Source organism: Bombina bombina, chromosome 5, assembly GCF_027579735.1.
Source record: "Bombina bombina isolate aBomBom1 chromosome 5, aBomBom1.pri, whole genome shotgun sequence".
NCBI classification, from domain to species: Eukaryota; Metazoa; Chordata; class Amphibia; order Anura; family Bombinatoridae; genus Bombina; species Bombina bombina.
The window spans coordinates 1082414457-1082431902 of NC_069503.1; the positions used below are offsets into that span (position 1 = coordinate 1082414457).

A 17446-nucleotide genomic window follows, 5' to 3' on the forward strand; every position below is an offset into this window, starting at 1 on the left:
ATTACACAGCACAGACATATAGGAAATCACTGATTCATGTTACAACACAAACATAATACAGCACAGACATATAGGAAATTACTGACTCATGTTACAGCACAGACACATGACACAGCACAGACACATGACACAGCACAGACACATAAGAATATACATATAGGAAATAACTGACTCAGGTTACAGTAGAGACACATGACACATCACAGACACATAGGAAATCACTGACTCATGTTACAGCACAGACAAATAATACAGCACAGACATAAAGGAAATCACTAATTAATGTTATAGCACAGGCACATGTTGCAGCATAGCCATACGGCATGGACACATGACACAGCACAGGCATATAGAAAATCACTGACTCATGTTACAGCACAGGAACATAATACAGCACTGACATATAGGAAATCCCTGACTCATGTTACAACACAAACACATAATACAGCACAGACAGCTAGGAAATCACTGACTCGTTACAGCAGTCATATGACACAGCACAGACCTAGAGGAAATCACTGACTCATGTTACAGCACAGACACGTGACAGCACAGACATATAGGAAATCACTGAAACATGTTACAACACAGACACATAATACAGCACAGACATATAGAAAATCACTGACCTGTGTTACAGCACAGACACATGACACAGTACAGACACATAGGAAATATCTGACTCATGTTACAGCACAGACACATAATACAGCACAGACATATAGGAAATCACTGACTCATGTTACAGTACAGGCACATAACACAGTACAGACACATAGGAAATATCTGATTCATGTTACAGCCCAGACACATAATACACACAGACATATAAGGAATCATTGACTCATGTTACAGCACAGACATAAAGGAAATCACTGACTCATGTTACACAGCATAGACACATGACACAGCACAGTAACATGACACAGCTCAGGCCTAGAGAATTTTACTGACTCATGTTACAGCATAGACCCATGACACAGTAGTACAGATATATAGAAAATCACTGACACATAAAACAGCATAGACACATAATAATATATGTTGTTTTATTGACATTGTTTGTTGAAAAACATACCCTGGTATGTTTTTCAAGCAGGAATTCGCTACTATAGCTATCTGGTGATTGCTGGCAATGCACATATGTTGGCTATGCAGTTGTAGGAACACAGTGACTACAATAAGATGTATGGTTTGACACAGTTTTGTTGAAGGCCCTGATTAAAAAACGTATAATCTTTCTTAGTGGTAGGGGACAGAAACACACATATATATATATTATGATTTTTTACATACATAAGTTATAATTTAATTGTCCTGTGACAAATAGCTCAGCCTACATTTTATGCAAGTTGCTGTGATCGAGCTGCTTTGAAAAAATAAATAAATATCGGCTAGATTACGAGTTATGGGTGAAAAAGCAGCGTTATGGCTCTTTTTCACTATCGCTTGTATTACAAGTCTTGCAGGTATAGCTGCCTCGCACACTTTTTTTGGTCGTAACCCAACGTAACTACCACAGCTTTCAAAAAGTCCTTTTTCAATAGGACTTCCACAGCGCCGGTATTATGAGTTTGTCTGTCTGGCCAAAAAGTGAGCGGTACAGCCTATACCATCAAGATCCATACCGTACCATACTGAAAGTCAGTAGTTATGGGTTACAAAGTCGTAACATAACGCTCATAACTAAAGTGCTAAAAAGTACACTAACACCCATAAACTACCTATTAACCCCTAAATCGAGGCCCTCCCGCATCGCAAACACTAAAATAAAATTATTAACCCCTAATCTGCCGCTCTGGACATCACCGCCGCTATAATAAACATATTAACCCCTAAACCACGGTACTCCTGCATCACAAACACTAGTTAAATATTATTAGCCCCTAATCTGCTGTCCCTAACATCGCCGCAACCTACATTACTGTTATTAACCCCTAATCTGCTACCCACAAAATCGCTGCCACTATACTAAAGTTATTAACCCCTAAACCTAACCCTAAATCTAACCCTAACACCCACTAACTTTAATATAATTAAAATAAATCTAAATAAAAATTACTATCATTAACTAAATAATTCCTATTTAAAACTAAATACTTACCTGTAAAATAAACCCTAAGCTAGCTACAATATAACTAGTAGTTATATTGTATCTAACTTAGGTTTTATTTTTATTTCACAGGCACGTTTGTATTTATTTTAACTAGGTAGACTAGTTACTAAATAGTTATTAACTATTTACTAACTACCTAGTTAAAATAGATACACATTTACCTGTAAAATAAAACCTAACCTGAGTTACACTAACACCTAACCTTACAGTACAATTAAATAAATTACATTAATTAAATACCATTAAATAAATTACAAAAAAAAAAAACACTGGGGGGCGGAGTCTAGCCACGCTGGAAGATGGCTGCTAGTTAGAAGGGCTCCCATCTCCTATGCCAGTTTCTAGCACATTTTAGGGACGTGATCCTTTCCCCCTACCCTCTCCCCCTCCCAAAACACTACAATAAGCCTCCCGGTTAAGAATTCACATTGCCGAGTGTAAAACCCTCTCACTTCACTCAGTTTCACTGCTGAGGCCTAGAGCTGCAACAAAGATAGAGCCTAACTCCACTGCCTCGAGGAATCTCAAAGAGCGCTACAACAAGTACCCTGCCTCATCTCCGTGCAAGTTAACAAGTGTTCCCACACCTACCTGCAAGAAACAGACTATCTTTCTCCGCTAACGCAGCAGGGGGGAGAGGGACCGTGTGAGGCGGGGGAACGACGGAACGCTCATCACAACATGCGACACTGATTCTGCACCACGCAGCGCACCGAGTGTAACAGCTGCCGCTTGATGCCTCCGGGCTGCAACACAGACTGCATACTCATAGAAGACAATAAAAGAAGGTAATTGGGCTACTAAGCATCTGTTTCTCCATACTTCTGAACACAGCTATATGGCAACTCCTTAAGCTAAGCAGTACCACGTTAGACTGGCGCAGACTTAGAGCACTATCCCTTAAGCTATATAGTAGATCTACTACCTAAAATTAAAAAAGGTATAAAAAACAAATAACTCAGGAAATATCTAGGCTAACGCAGGGACACACAGTTATAACTACAGCCCTTGCTCCTCAATATACCTATAGACTGTACAACTGTCAGGGAATTGTTGCCTTACTCTGATACAGACATTAGGTGATGCCTTGCAAGAAAACACACAAAGGAGACAAGGCCTCATCCTCTTCCACTAAGTCCTTAATGCAGTACCTAAAGCCTAAGGAACAACAATCCCTCATTGATACATCAAACACAACAGAAGAAGAACCTATAATGGCTACCCCAGCAGGAAAGGGGAATCCTGAGACTGTCTCTTATGTTACTAAGGGGGATATTACACATTTGTCATCAAATGACGACATCAAAGTGGTATTACACGAAATGAGAACCCTCTTTGGGGATCTTAGGAAGGACCTCAGTGCAATTGACAGAAGAGTGGTTTCCCTTGAAGAAACTCAAAATGATCTACAGAAGGAGATTCAAACTAATTCCTCAAACATTACTGTCCAAGACGGCAAGATACAGGCCCTTTCTGATAAGTTGGAGGACCTGGAGAACCGCTGTCGGAGGAATAACCTCCGGATAAGGGGAGTTTCTGAGACTGTTCTACCTCCAGCAATAGAGGGGTATCTCCAAGCCCTTTTCAGAGTCATAAAGAATAGCCCAGATTCAGAAGATCTTCAAATTGAGAGGGCTCATAGAGCTATCCGGCCAAAGCCCCCCCAAAAGCACCTCCGAGAGACATAATAGTTAAATTCCTTCGATATAAGGATAAGGAGGAACTTCTTCGCTATGCCAGAGAAAAAAGTTCCATTACGCATGTGGGGGAAGAAATTCAACTTTTCTCGGACCTATCTCCCATAACACTACAGAAGAGGAGAGATATGTCACATGTTACCTCCATTCTAAAAAATAACAAGATACACTACAGATGGGGCTTCCCGGTTTCCATAATAGCAATGTTCAGAAACAAAACGGCGATCTATAGGCCAGAATCGGATCCCGGTGTCTTCTATAGAGAACTCTCCCTACCTTGGACACCAGATGACAGCACCCACCAACAAGGCCCTACACCTGCCTCAACCAGCAGAGAGGCAATATGAGACATATGCTTTTCCTGAACTATTTTAACAGCTCTGAGATGAAGCAGACTTTCACTCTCCAGTTGGGTAACTTACATCCTTTTTCCTATCAGGGAAGGGGCCCAAGTGATAACTGATTGGTATCACTTTTCAGCAATGCATGCGCATCAATGTCCCATGTGACTGTCCTTGGGTCCTGTATTCTGTTGTGTTTTAAGATTCGATCTCCCCCTTTGGGGATACCAACGGACACAAACATCGACAGCCCTGTATCCTTTGAGAGTTACCTTCATTAATGTTAAGAGCGATATGTTTCTTTTCTTTTACAGGGAAATTAATGCTGTTTTACACTATATTATAACCCTCTTCTGGGAACTTTCACATGTGAAGAGAAAATGTGGGGCCACTTGCTTCAAAATAATTTTGTTCTCACTAGCGGAGCACAATGGACTCTTATGTAACTAATGTTTGTAATATCTGTTGTTTTGAGGTTGAGTTCATAGTTCTAAGCAATCATTTAAATATTGTTTACCAAACTAGTTCTCCTTCTGAGATTCTTAGTGGATACACAGGATAGGGTTGTATGGGGTCTACATTGCCTTATTTAATTGTTGCCTCCTTCGCTTACTTATTTTCATTTATCTTAAACATCAATATGTCAATATTTGATATATGCTGACTTCAATTGACTTCATGTTAAAGTGGCTCTATTGGATAGACCCCTATGCCTCATTTGCATGTTCTCCTCCATGGGTTGAGAGTGTTTTTGTGTTCCCCTTTTACCTTCCCGATGGGGTTCCTCCCCTCCCTGTGGCAGGTTTTCCCCCCCTCCCCATTTCCCCCCTCCCTTCCCGGGTTCCCCCTCCCTCCCCATTCCCTTAGTCATGTCCTTGAAAAACTAAGATTATTTTAAATTTATCTGACTAAACTGGTTATAGAGATACTTCCCCCCACTTTTGTCTTGTGTTAGGTATATATCTTGCAATACTTGTATTTGAATAAGTGTTCTCCATAAGCTTATTGTTCTCAAACAATAAACTTATTTTCTTCCTTCTTCTCCTTACTCATCCATAGCGTCTCACCCCACTGCTTCCCTATCTCTGTTCTAACCCCTTCTGCTTCTTCATTCTTTTTCTTTTCCTCTTCCTTCCTCCTCCACCCTTTTTTTTTTTTTTTTTTCCTTTCTTGCTCCACAGTTCCCCGAAACAATGTCTATCAAACCCAGTAGGTTTCAAGACCGCTCTTTCCAAGTGACTTCAATAAACGTAAAGGGATTGAATAGCCCTGGTAACAGATCCATTGTTCTAAGGGAGCTAAATAAACTTGACAGCCAAATCCTGATGTTACAGGAAACACATTTCCAAAAAGGTAAGGAGCCCCGGTGGTCCCCTATGCTTTATCCCATCACCTGTTTTGCCTCTGGGCCTAGCAAAAGAGGGGGAGTGGGGATTCTAATTCACAAATCCCTACCTCTCCAGATATCACAAACTATAAAAGACCCGGAGGGTCGCTATGTCCTTTTGGTTGGTTCGCTCTTTGGCCAAAACATTACACTACTAAATATCTATGCCCCCAACCAAAACCAGAACTGCTTTTTAAAAAAAATAGCAAACTTACTTTTAGATCATGCCAAAGGAGTAATTCTACTAGCCGGGGATTTTAACGTCTCATTTGACCCCGCCATAGACGCCTCTAGAGGCTCCTCAAGCACTCCCAGATCTGTACTTAAGTCCGTGAAGAGCTCCCTACAGAGTCTCTCGCTCCACGATGTTTGGAGAACACTGCATCCTTCCGCGAAGGATTATACCTTTTTCTCCTCTCCACATAACTGCTATACGCGTATAGATCACATTTTTACAGATACTAACGGCCTTACACTTATCAATCAGTGTAAAATAGGGAACATAACATGGTCAGATCACGCCCCAATCACTTGTTCAGTCACATGGCCAGATCTTCCAATCACGTCCCGTACTTGGAAGCTGGATGACACTTTGTTGTCAAACCCATTGATACTTGAAGATGTGGGAAAACAGTTATCGGAATATTTCCTGATGTATGTGAATACCGCTTCTTCCGCATTAATGGAATGGGAGGCTCACAAGTCTGTAATTAGAGGTTTATTTATCAAACATAGAGCTAGGGTCTCCAAACAATCAAGATAAATGCATTCTAACCTCTTAGATAAAATTGACTCCCTCGAAAAAGAACACAAAAGAATCCTGGGAATGACACTCTGAAACAGGCACTTTTGCACTCTAGAGGGGAGCTCAAACACTTCCTAACTGAAGTACACCAGCGTAATGCACTTTACCTCAAACAATTCTACTATAAAGGAGGTAACAAACCAGGGAAAATCCTGGCCAGAACCCTTCATAGGAAACAACTGTCAGCATATACTCACTCCCTAACCACAAAAGAGGGATCAGTCATACATGATAGTAAAGCCATTGCTTCTACTTTTCGCGCTTACTATAGCTCCCTATATGGCATTGACAAACCTGACAAACCAACACATTCACACAACGATACATTAGACTGCATGACTAGCTTAGAGATGTACTTCCAAAATCTGAATCTTCCCTCCCTAACCGATGACGCAAAGACATACTTAGAATCCCCTATCTCTTTAGAGGAGCTACATCAGGCTATTAAAGATACTCCCTCTGGTAAAAGCCCGGGACCAGATGGCTTCTCCGCCAAATACTTCAAAACATTTAAAAATATTCTATCCCCCCACCTCCTACAACTTTTTAATAATTTAAGGGACAACCCCAGATTGTCTAGTTCACTTTTAGAGGCTCATATAACAGTAATCCCCAAACCCGGCAAGACTGCCACATGTCCAGAGAATTTCAGACCAATCTCACTCATCAACACCGACATGAAGTTATTGGCCAAAATTTTTGCCAACCGCCTGAATAAATACTTACCCACTTTAATCTATAACAATCAGGTAGGCTTTGTCACTGGACGTGAAGCCCGGGATAATACTATCAGAGTGCTACAGTTAATAAATCATGCTAAAATCACAAACACTCCCTAAGCCCTGTTCGCCACCGACGCAGAAAAGGTGGTTGATAGGGTGGGCTGAACTTTTTTGCGAAGAGTTATGGAGGAGATGGGAATCCCGGTTCCCTTCTTGAACATGTCCTTGGCTCTATACTCTTTCCCTAACGCCCCAATCAGAGTCAATGGCACCTTGTCGGAGTCATTTAACATCTATAATGGCACTAGGCAGGGATGCCCATTATCTCCCTTGCTTTTTGCTATAGCGATGGAAGTATTAGCACAAAAAATTAGACAAAATCCAGGAATCAAAGGGTTAGTGGTAGGTGAGACCGAACACAAACAGGCTCTATATGCTGACGACGCTCTGTACACACTTACGAAAGTTGAGACTTCAGTCCCAGAACTTCTAGCTGAGCTGGACCGTTATGGTAGAGCTTCTAACTTCCAACTAAATATCTCCAAATCAGAGATAATGAATATTAATACAAACCCGAGGGTTATAAAATATATAAAAGACAGATTTGGTATCCCTATTGCCCAAAAAGAACTTAAATACCTAGGAATATTTCTAACCCCCTCCATGCAGGACCTATTTAAATTCAACTATGCTAATTTAAAAAACGAAATTGTAAGAGACCTTTCCTCCTGGAAAAATAAGCACATATCATGCCTGGGGAGAATTGGAGTCTTAAAAATGAATATCCTCCCGAGATTTCTTTATCTCCTCCAGACACTCCCTATCAGACTACCTGATAATTATATATTTCAACTACAGAAAGCTTTTGAGCAATTCATTTGGCTTGGATCCAAACCAAGAATCCCTAAAAGAACCATGTTCCTTCCCAGGGATAATGGGGGCCTGGGCGTCCCAAATCTGCAGGCTTACAAATATGCAATAACGCTACAGCACATAGTTGAATGGGCCCATAATACAGACGCCAAGGCTTGGGTTCAAATTGACAGGCACATTTTCAAACTTAATAACGTAGCAACACTGGCATGGACTATCCCTATACAAAGACCCATAATGTTAAACTCTTACTCTCTCACAACAAATATCCTCACAGAGTGGGATAAGATTTTAGCCTCCACAACGCACATCTCCTCAAGGTTAGCCCCAACCACTTCACTAATAGAACATGTGGATCTGCCGTATCATCGGCTAGGCTTCACTCTAAAACACCCCTATAACCTTAACGTAGGCTCAATACAATTTGTTACTGAGGATGGAAGATTTAAATCTCAAGAGGTATTGATGGAAACCCATGGGGGATTTTTTTCCTCATGGCTCCACTACCATCAACTAATTCACTTCATCACCCACAATAAGCACAAATCCGAATTGGGCAGGGGACCAACAGTATTTGAGAGACTTTGCTTAATGGCATCAACTCCAACCCATCTTATCTTCAAACTCTACAAACTTTTAAACAACCCTAATGTCTCAAACCTCCCTACATATGCACACTCTTGGTGTAGAGATCTCGGATGAAATCTTGACGAAGAGATGTGGTTGAAAGCATTCAAACTATCCAAGAAATCTTCTGTCTCAGCGCAGATACAAGAGGTACATCTGAAACTATCATGTAGATGGTACTTAACTCCATCTAGGTTACACAGAATCTTTCCTTCACTAAACAATTCATGCTGGAGGGGATGTGGGGCGGAGGGCTCCTTACTACACCTATGGTGGACGTGTCCATTTTTAGACAACTACTGGGCAAACATTTTCTTAGCCATTTCAGAGATAATTTCAGTACGGATCAACCCAGATCCAAGGGTCATTCTGTTCCTCTCCCTACCTAAGACGATTGGCCTTGGCAAAAAAACCTCTACTATTGATAATGATTACGGCTGTAAAAAAGCTAATACTTAAATATTGAAAAACTAAAACAATTCCTTCCTTGGAGGATTGGAAAATGATGGTATCAGACCTCCTATCACTGGAAAGATACCATTATCTTAAAACAAGCAAACTAGAAACATACGAAATGATGAAGTCACTTTGGAATCACACAATCTGAATACACCTACAAGGACGTGACCAATTGTCCATCCAATTTCCTGGGCGCGTGGGCGACTTTCCCTCCCCCCCTTTTTTTTTTTTCCCCCTTACTCTCCCCTTTTTCTTCCCGCTTCTTCTTCTTTCCTCCCCTCATTCTAATCTCGACCTATTCATTCACCCAAATACCCCTTCCCTCCTCCCCCTACGAATATTTACGATATTTCTTTCTTTTCTTCTCCAATTCAAATCTTGGTTCTTTATAACTACTATGTATATTGACTTTAAAAAAAAAAAAAAAAAAAATAATAATAATTTTAAAATGTTCTGTTCTTAGGGGCATGATTCACCTGATAATATTTTTCTGAACCACCATTTTGTTACCCCTATTTTTTATGCCTAGTATGGTGGCAACTTTGGTTAAGCAATGTTTTATATTATTATTACATTACGTGTATACATAGATTCAATTGTAAAGGCTACTTTTACTTGACTCAGTTTGTAATGTATAATGTTGCTGTCAATTTCGATATCATTAATAAAGATGATTTAAAAAAAAAACGAAAAAAAAACAAAACACTAAATTACACAAAATAAAAAAGAAATGATCAAATATTTAAACTAATTACACCTAATCTAATAGCCCTATCAAAGTAAAAAAAGCCCCTCAAAATAAAAAAAAACCCTAGCCTAAACTAAATTACCAATAGCCCTTAAAAGGGCCTTTTGCGGGGCATTGCCCCAAAGAAATCAGCTGTTTTACCTGTTAAAGAAAATACAAACAACCCCCCAACAGTAAAACCCACCACCCACACAACCAAACCCCCCAAATAAAATCCTATCTAAAAAACCTAAGCTCCCCATTGCCCTGAAAAGGGCATTTGGATGGGCATTGCCCTTAAAAGGACATTTAGCTCTTTTTCAGCCCAAACCCTAAGCAAAAAATAAAACCCACCCAATAAACCCTTAAAAAAGAAGTCTTCATCCAGACGGCATCCTCTATCTTCATCCATCCGGCGTGGAGCGGCTCCATCTTCAAGCCATCCGGCGCGGAGCATCCTCTTCTTCCGACGTCTTCTGAACAATGAAGTTTCCCTTTAAATTACATCATCCAAGATGGCTTCCCTTGAATTCCGATTGGCTGATAGAATTCTATCAGCCAATCGGAATTAAAGGTGAAAAAATCCTATTGGCTGATGCAATCAGCCAATAGGATTGAGCTTCAATCCTATTGGCTGATCCAATCAGCCAATAGGATTGAGCTTGCATTCTATTGGCTGTTCCAATCAGCCAATAGGATTGAAGCTCAATCCTATTGGCTGATTGCATCAGCCAATGGGATTTTTTCACCTTTAATTCCGATTGGCTGATAGAATTCTATCAGCCAATCGGAATTCAAGGGAAGCCATCTTGGATGACATCATTTAAAGGGAAACTCCATTGTTCAGAAGACGTCGGAAGAAGAGAATGCTCCGCACCAGATGTCTTGAAGATGGAGCTGCTCCGCGCCGGATGGATGAAGATAGAAGATGCCGTCTGGATGAAGACTTCTGACGGCTTGGATGAAGACTTCGGCCCGCTTGGATAAAGACTTCTGCCGGCTTCGCTGAGGACTTCTTGCCGCTTGGATGAAGACTTCTCCCGGCTTCGTTGAGGATGGATGTCCGGTCTTCAAGAACTGTAAGTGGATCTTCGGGGGTTAGTATTAGGTTTTTTTAAGGGTTTATTGGGTGGGTCTTATTTTAGCTTATGGTTTGGGAAATGGAAAAGAGCTAAATGTCCATCTAAATGCCCTTTCCAGGACAATGGTTTAGGCTTTTTAGATAGGATTTTATTTGGGGGGTTTGGTTGTGTGGGTGGTGGGTTTTACTGTTGTGGGGCTGTTTGTATTTTTTTTACAGGTTAAAGAGTTGATTTCTTTGGGGCAATGCCCCACAAAAGGCCCTTTTAAGGGCTATTGGTAGTTTAGTTTAGGCTAGGGTTTTTTTTATTTTGGGGGGCTTTTTTATTTTGGTAGAGCTATTAAATTAGGTGTAATTAGTTTAAATATTTGATAATTTCTTTTTTATTTTGTTAAATTTAGTGGGTTTTTTTTGTAATTTAGTTAATTGTAGTGTAAGGTTAGGTGTTAGTGTAACTCAGGTTAGGTTTTATTTTACAGGTAACTTTGTATTTATTTTAACTAGGTAGTTAGTAAATAGTTAATAAATATTTACTAACTAGTCTACCTAGTTAAAATAAATACAAACTTACCTGTAAAATAAAAATAAAACCTAAGATTGCTACAATGAAACTATTAGTAACTGGTATTTAGTTTTAAATAGGAATTATTTAGGTATTAATTGTAATTTTTATTTAGATTTATTTTAATTATATTAAAGTTAGTGGGTGTTAGTGTTAGGGTTAGACTTAAGGTTAGGTTTAGGGGTTAATAACTTTAGTATTAATTTTTATTTTTAAATATAAAACGTTGACCTGCCACTGCCTGCACTGATATTATGTGAGTGTGCCGTGATGCTTCACTAGTGTCTCTGTCTCTGACTACAGGGGTTAGTGTTTCTGTTTTACCAATTTGTGTTTATGTGTGTGTGCATGTATGTATGTGTCTGTGTGTGTATTTATGCGTTTGTATGTGTGTGTGTGTGTGTGTGTTTTTGGAACCAGCAAATTACAGACCTTGTTACTACAGCATGGGGGATGGGGGGTAAACAGTGTCACTATACAGTACCACTATATACAGTATGGGGGGGCTTGAACATGTCACAGACTACTGTGGTCACTTTATAAAGTACTGGGGGGTAGGGTCAGGCCAGCCATCTCACCGGCAGGTTACAGACGATAACACTAACTCACTATATACATTCCTAATGGGTTAAACAGTGTCACTATATACTGTAATAGGGGGTCAGACCATCTCACAGACTGTGGGCACAGGGTACCTCCTTTTGCAGACATGTAATCTGATTCACATTTTTTTTTCTGTGTTAAATGTTAAAAAAAAAAAAAATGTATCAAGTTCACATTTTTTTGGGGGTGGGGGGCCCTTCTTAGATTCTTGCACCTGGGCCCTGTGGTTTCTAGTTAGGCCTCTGGTTGTGACTGTCTTTACAAATTAGATACTATTTGATACAATCTTCAGATACTTCCAATACATAGTCATTCATGATACTACCTTCTGGAGTCAGACTTGTGCTTTCTTTGAGTGTAGGATCTATAAGATAAATTAGGACAATGTGAATAGTGCATAAGCACAGAATGACATAATATGATAAACTAAATGTTTAAACTGGATACAAACTGAACTGAGTGGCAATTAAAATGCAATTAGTGTCATTTTATGTTATTCATTTAATTTAAATTGAAGACATTTATCAAAGATATAACAAAAACACTTGCATAGAATAAGCATGATACTTTTAGACTCATTTTTATTTGTTTCTGATTTGTGTTATGTGGAACTGTATTGTATGTGTAGTCATAAAAATATTTATTTTTATTTAAAGTGGTATGAAACCCATTTTAAAAAAATTCCAATTTACTTCTATTATCGAATTTGCATCCATACCTGCTTTTCAAAATAAGATACCAAGAGAATGAAGAAAATTGATAATAGAAGTAAATTAGAAAGTTGTTTAACCCTTTAAGTGCTAAGCACTTTCCCACCTGGGTGCTAAAGTGATTTGATTTTTTTTTTTAATCATTTTTTTTTTTTTAACTTTTGTATTTTTTTTTCCAGATCCCCAAGACTTACACTGTTGGAAATGTTACCAGCTTACCTTTCCAACAATGGGTCTTGGGGGTCTGTAGCTGCTTAGATGCCTGAGATACAGACTTCTAAGCAGCATGCCCCCTTTCCCTATACTTTGTATAGTAAATTTTTAATAAAGTTGCGCGGTGACGTCATTACACGTGACGTCACTGTACAAAACGTGAAGCCCCGGCGATGCCTGTCACTATGCAGGCCCAATCACTGGGGTAGGAGCGGGTGGGAGCCCCCAGATCTCCCTCAAGGTGGGAGAGTGCTAGCGACGGCTCTGAACCGTCGTTAGCACCAGAGTGGGAAACTCTGTGACGGCTCAGAGCCGTCGTTAGCACTCAAGGGGTTAAAATAGCATGCTCATGAAATCATGAAAGAAAAAAGATTGTGTTGCATATACCTTTAAAGGTGCTATTGAAGCCCTTTTCATACACAAACTCTTTTTATAAATATTTTTTTAACCAAATAAAGTCTTATATTATAATTTTTAGTGCTCCTACGTTGCACATTATTTCCAGTGCTCCTACATTGCAAAGTAATAACATTAAATAATGTTCCATTCAAATGTCTAAAGCTTTTCCTTGCACACAAATATGACATAAAATGCAGCTTACAGCTTACAGTGAAGCTAATAGGATGTGTTGACAAAGAAACTATAGAAGCTAGAATTGCACTAGAAGTGCTGTTTATACGAATATTTTATGTACACAAAATGTTATACAAAACTCATACACAATTTACTACAGTTATTAAATCAATATAAAGATCACAAAACAGTCACAGACCTTGTTAGAACAGTATTTACAAAATGGTGTTTAGTAGTGGTTCTATTTTGTGCAATTAGGGACAGCCAAGAAAATTGTACCAAACTATTTCTCTCTTAGAAAATTGAAGTGTGTGTATAGCAGATGTTATTGCAGAATATTTAGTAGACAATCAATTATTTTTTGTCCTGTCCTAAACATACTTATTTAGAATGAATGTTACCTTTTGCAAGCAAATCATACATTTCACTTTATTGAATATTATGTAGGAATATTGAATTCTATTTAAGAATAAAGGGACACTAAACCCAATTTTTTTCTTTCATGATTCAGATAGAGCAGGCAATTTTAAGCAACTTTCTAATTTACTCCTATTATCAATTTTTCTGTGTTCTCTTTATTTGAAAAAGAAGGCAAGCTATGGAGCCAGCCAATTTTTGGTTCAGACCCTGGACAGCACTTGTTTATTGATCTTGTCCAATCAGCAAGGACAACCCCGGTTGTGAAGCAAAAATGGGCCAGCTTCTAAACTTTTCTTAATTTTCAAATAAAGATATCAAGAGAATGAAGACAAATTGATAATAGGAGTAAATTAGAAAGTTGCTTAAAATTGCATTAAAGGGACACTGGGTTCAGTGTCCCTTTAAATGTTGAACAATACAGAATACATATTTAGGGCTAGATTACAAGTGGAGCACTAAATTATCACTTGCATGCAAGCGATATTAGCGATCCACTTTGTAATACCAGCGCACGCTAATGTGCGCTGGTATGACAAGTTAAGTGTAATACAGATGCGACCTCGCATTTGCATTGCTAGGAAGGATTGCACTCACAAGAGCGCTCTTCCACAGCCTCCAATAGGAGCCTTATTCTGATGCCGTCAAAGACACATGAGAACCTAAGCGCAGCGGAGGTAAGTCGCGCAGCAATTGTGGCATTTTTAAATATATATGTATATGCTTTTATACATATATATTTATGTGTTAATATGTATATATACACATATTAACACATAGATATATATGTAGTATATAAGCATATACATATACTGTATATTTATTGGGAACACACAGTTCCCATAGACCGCAATGTAAAGGCACTTTTTAGTGCCGTTTGTTTTTTCTAACACCCCACACCCGCTAACTTTAATTCCCCAAAACTACCTATTGAATTTTTTTAATTTTTTTTTTAATAAAAAACTATAATGCCCTCTATTTTGAAGGCATTTAGGGCACTTTCAGAAAATTAACCAGAGATCTTATCTCTGGTTAATTTTCTGAGCACTAATTGCTACTGCCAGGTCGGGTTTCAACCAGCAAATTTGCCAGTTTGCAGGCACGTGATAAATGATCACTACAGTTGTAATCTGGCCCTTTAAGTTTAAAGACATATGAAACCAAATTTATTTCTTTCATGTTTCAAATGTAGTTAGCTGGTATTTTAATGGCAATAGGGGGTTTTTCAGCTGTGTGACCCTTGCGGATAACAGGAATATTTTTATCAGCCTAATTTGATCACTATAGTGGTTGTCAGCAGCAACAGAATCATAGCGAAGCTTGGTCTCATAACACTAATTTACCAATTACCTAGGTAAAAAAACACCGTCAGGCAAAGTAATTCAAGAGAAGATGTCTGGTGGAAGAAAAAGGGGTAGGCTACTGATCTGATGACTGTTTTTCATCTTTTGTTTTTATTATTTTATTATTAAAAATTATTATTAGAAAGTACAAATGATAGATGGTTTAACAAGATCCCACTGATATCAAAGGCCAATATATATGAGGAGAACCAAGAAAAATATAGAGACAAGGTGATATGGAGACAATATTGATAAATTCACCTAGTATAGCCTCAATGCATTCATAAAATATATATAATAAGTCTCTGCGCTGCGGAATCTGTTGGCGCTCTACAAATATCCGATAATAATAATAAAATAATAATGAGAACAATCCAGCAGTTAATATCTAATGGTGAAGTATAAATAAATAAAAAATATATTTTCCCCATCAGATGGATAAAAAAAACATAATGTGTAGAACACATATTGGAGAACTAGTTATAAGCAACAGAAAAAGCCTTATTAAGTTAAATAAACTAAACTGGGACAATAAAATAATAATAAAAAAAAACAAAAACAAAACAAAATTGCAACAGCACTCCCAAGCCCTCACATCAATATCTCAATTTGCCAACCCATGATGTACCAAGCTAAGTAGATCTCTAGAAAACAATTGTATAGTTTAAAGTGTGAACTTTTCATTCTCATTATACAAAGAATAAGCAATGACTGCACTAACATTACTGTGTATTACTGCACAGCAGGTTTCAGCCCTTATTGGCGTCTAAGGTATTAATTATGTTTATTCCTAGGCTGTTATTTTTTGTAATAAATGTGTGAACAGTAACCATTATATTCTATGACAAATTTGTTAGGGAAATACCAATTAACACACCCAGAAAAAAAACAAAACTTAGGATATCCTATAGTCAGTCAATACTTACTCTTTCCACTGGCTGACGATGTTCCAGGGTCATTGTTACTGATGGTAGTTGCTAAAAAGGCCAGATAAGCATATTTCATGAATATAGAGGGACAACAAATACAGATGTGTTTTATTAACTGAAAATGACCTAAAAATAAACACGTGGGCATGAACATTGTAATTTATTCCTTTACAGATATACTATAAAAAGAAGCATAGTAATGACATAATACTAGTAAATATATGGCACTTTTGGACTCATAGGTTTACTTTTAACAAATTACATTGTGAAATTCTGAGTTTCATTTATTTGGACTCAAAATCTTATGGGGTCCAATTCATGCATACCTGACAGACATCTACTAAAAGCAGTCCAGGCCAGGCCCATTCTATCCCCAAGCCAAAGCCTTTGCTAGAAACCACTGTTTTTCCCTAACATTCCAGATTTTCTGGATAACCTTGGATAAGAGCAGGTAAAATAACCATGTTTACTAATCAGATGACTATTTCGCCTGTGCTCTATTCTAGATATCCTCAAAATGTGGCCAGTTAGGGAGGCCTGAAGACAGGTTTGATAACCACTGTTTAACCCCATCCTTAAGGTTAACCCTAGCCTACACATAGCTTTGGCCTAAACCTATTCCTAACTCTAGCTTTAACCACAGCATTTAGAGTGTCACAGAAAAAAATATGTGGAAATATGTTGACTTTTTAGTCTAATGTTGCAACATCTGAGACATATACTGTATTACAGCACAGAGATTTGCTGAATTACACTGGGGTGTTAAATAAACACAGATGTCAAAATCAAACTTTCATGGTTCAGATAGAGTGTGCAATGTTAAAAGACGTCCTAATTTACTTCCATATTCATATTTCTTTGTTTTCTTGGTATCCTTTGTAAAAGAGTAATCCTAGGTGAGCTCAGGGGAGCATGCAAGTGTCTTAAGCCATCTGGCAAAAAGTGTGTGCAAGAATTTTTAAAACAATGTTATACATAGTTGCAAACTAGAGTGTCGGTTGCATTCTAAGGCAGCTCTTTTTTCAACTATGTTTAACATTGCTATAAACATTGTTGCAAACTGCTGCTGATAGCTAAAGACACGTGCACGCTTCTGAGCTCATCTAGAATTACACTTTAACAAAGGATACCAAGAGAACTAAGTACAATTGATCAATTGATAATAGAAGTATATTAGAAAGTTGTTTAAAATTGTATGTTCTATCTGAATTATGATTGCTTAATTGTGACTTTACTGTCCCTTTAAAAAATGTTTTTAAGC

At 38.3% G+C, this 17446-nt stretch overlaps 1 protein-coding gene across 1 annotated transcript in view; it reads right to left on the minus strand.

Moving 5' to 3' along the window:
• Positions 1-17446, minus strand: part of OC90 (otoconin 90) — a 177446-nt gene that overhangs the window by 51561 nt on the left and 108439 nt on the right. The window contains exons 11-12 of the mRNA XM_053715947.1: positions 16183-16233; positions 12326-12364 (exon numbers count right to left, since the gene is read on the minus strand). Coding sequence (XP_053571922.1) covers positions 12326-12364; positions 16183-16233 — 90 coding nt within the window. The remainder of the gene's footprint in view (positions 1-12325; positions 12365-16182; positions 16234-17446) is intronic.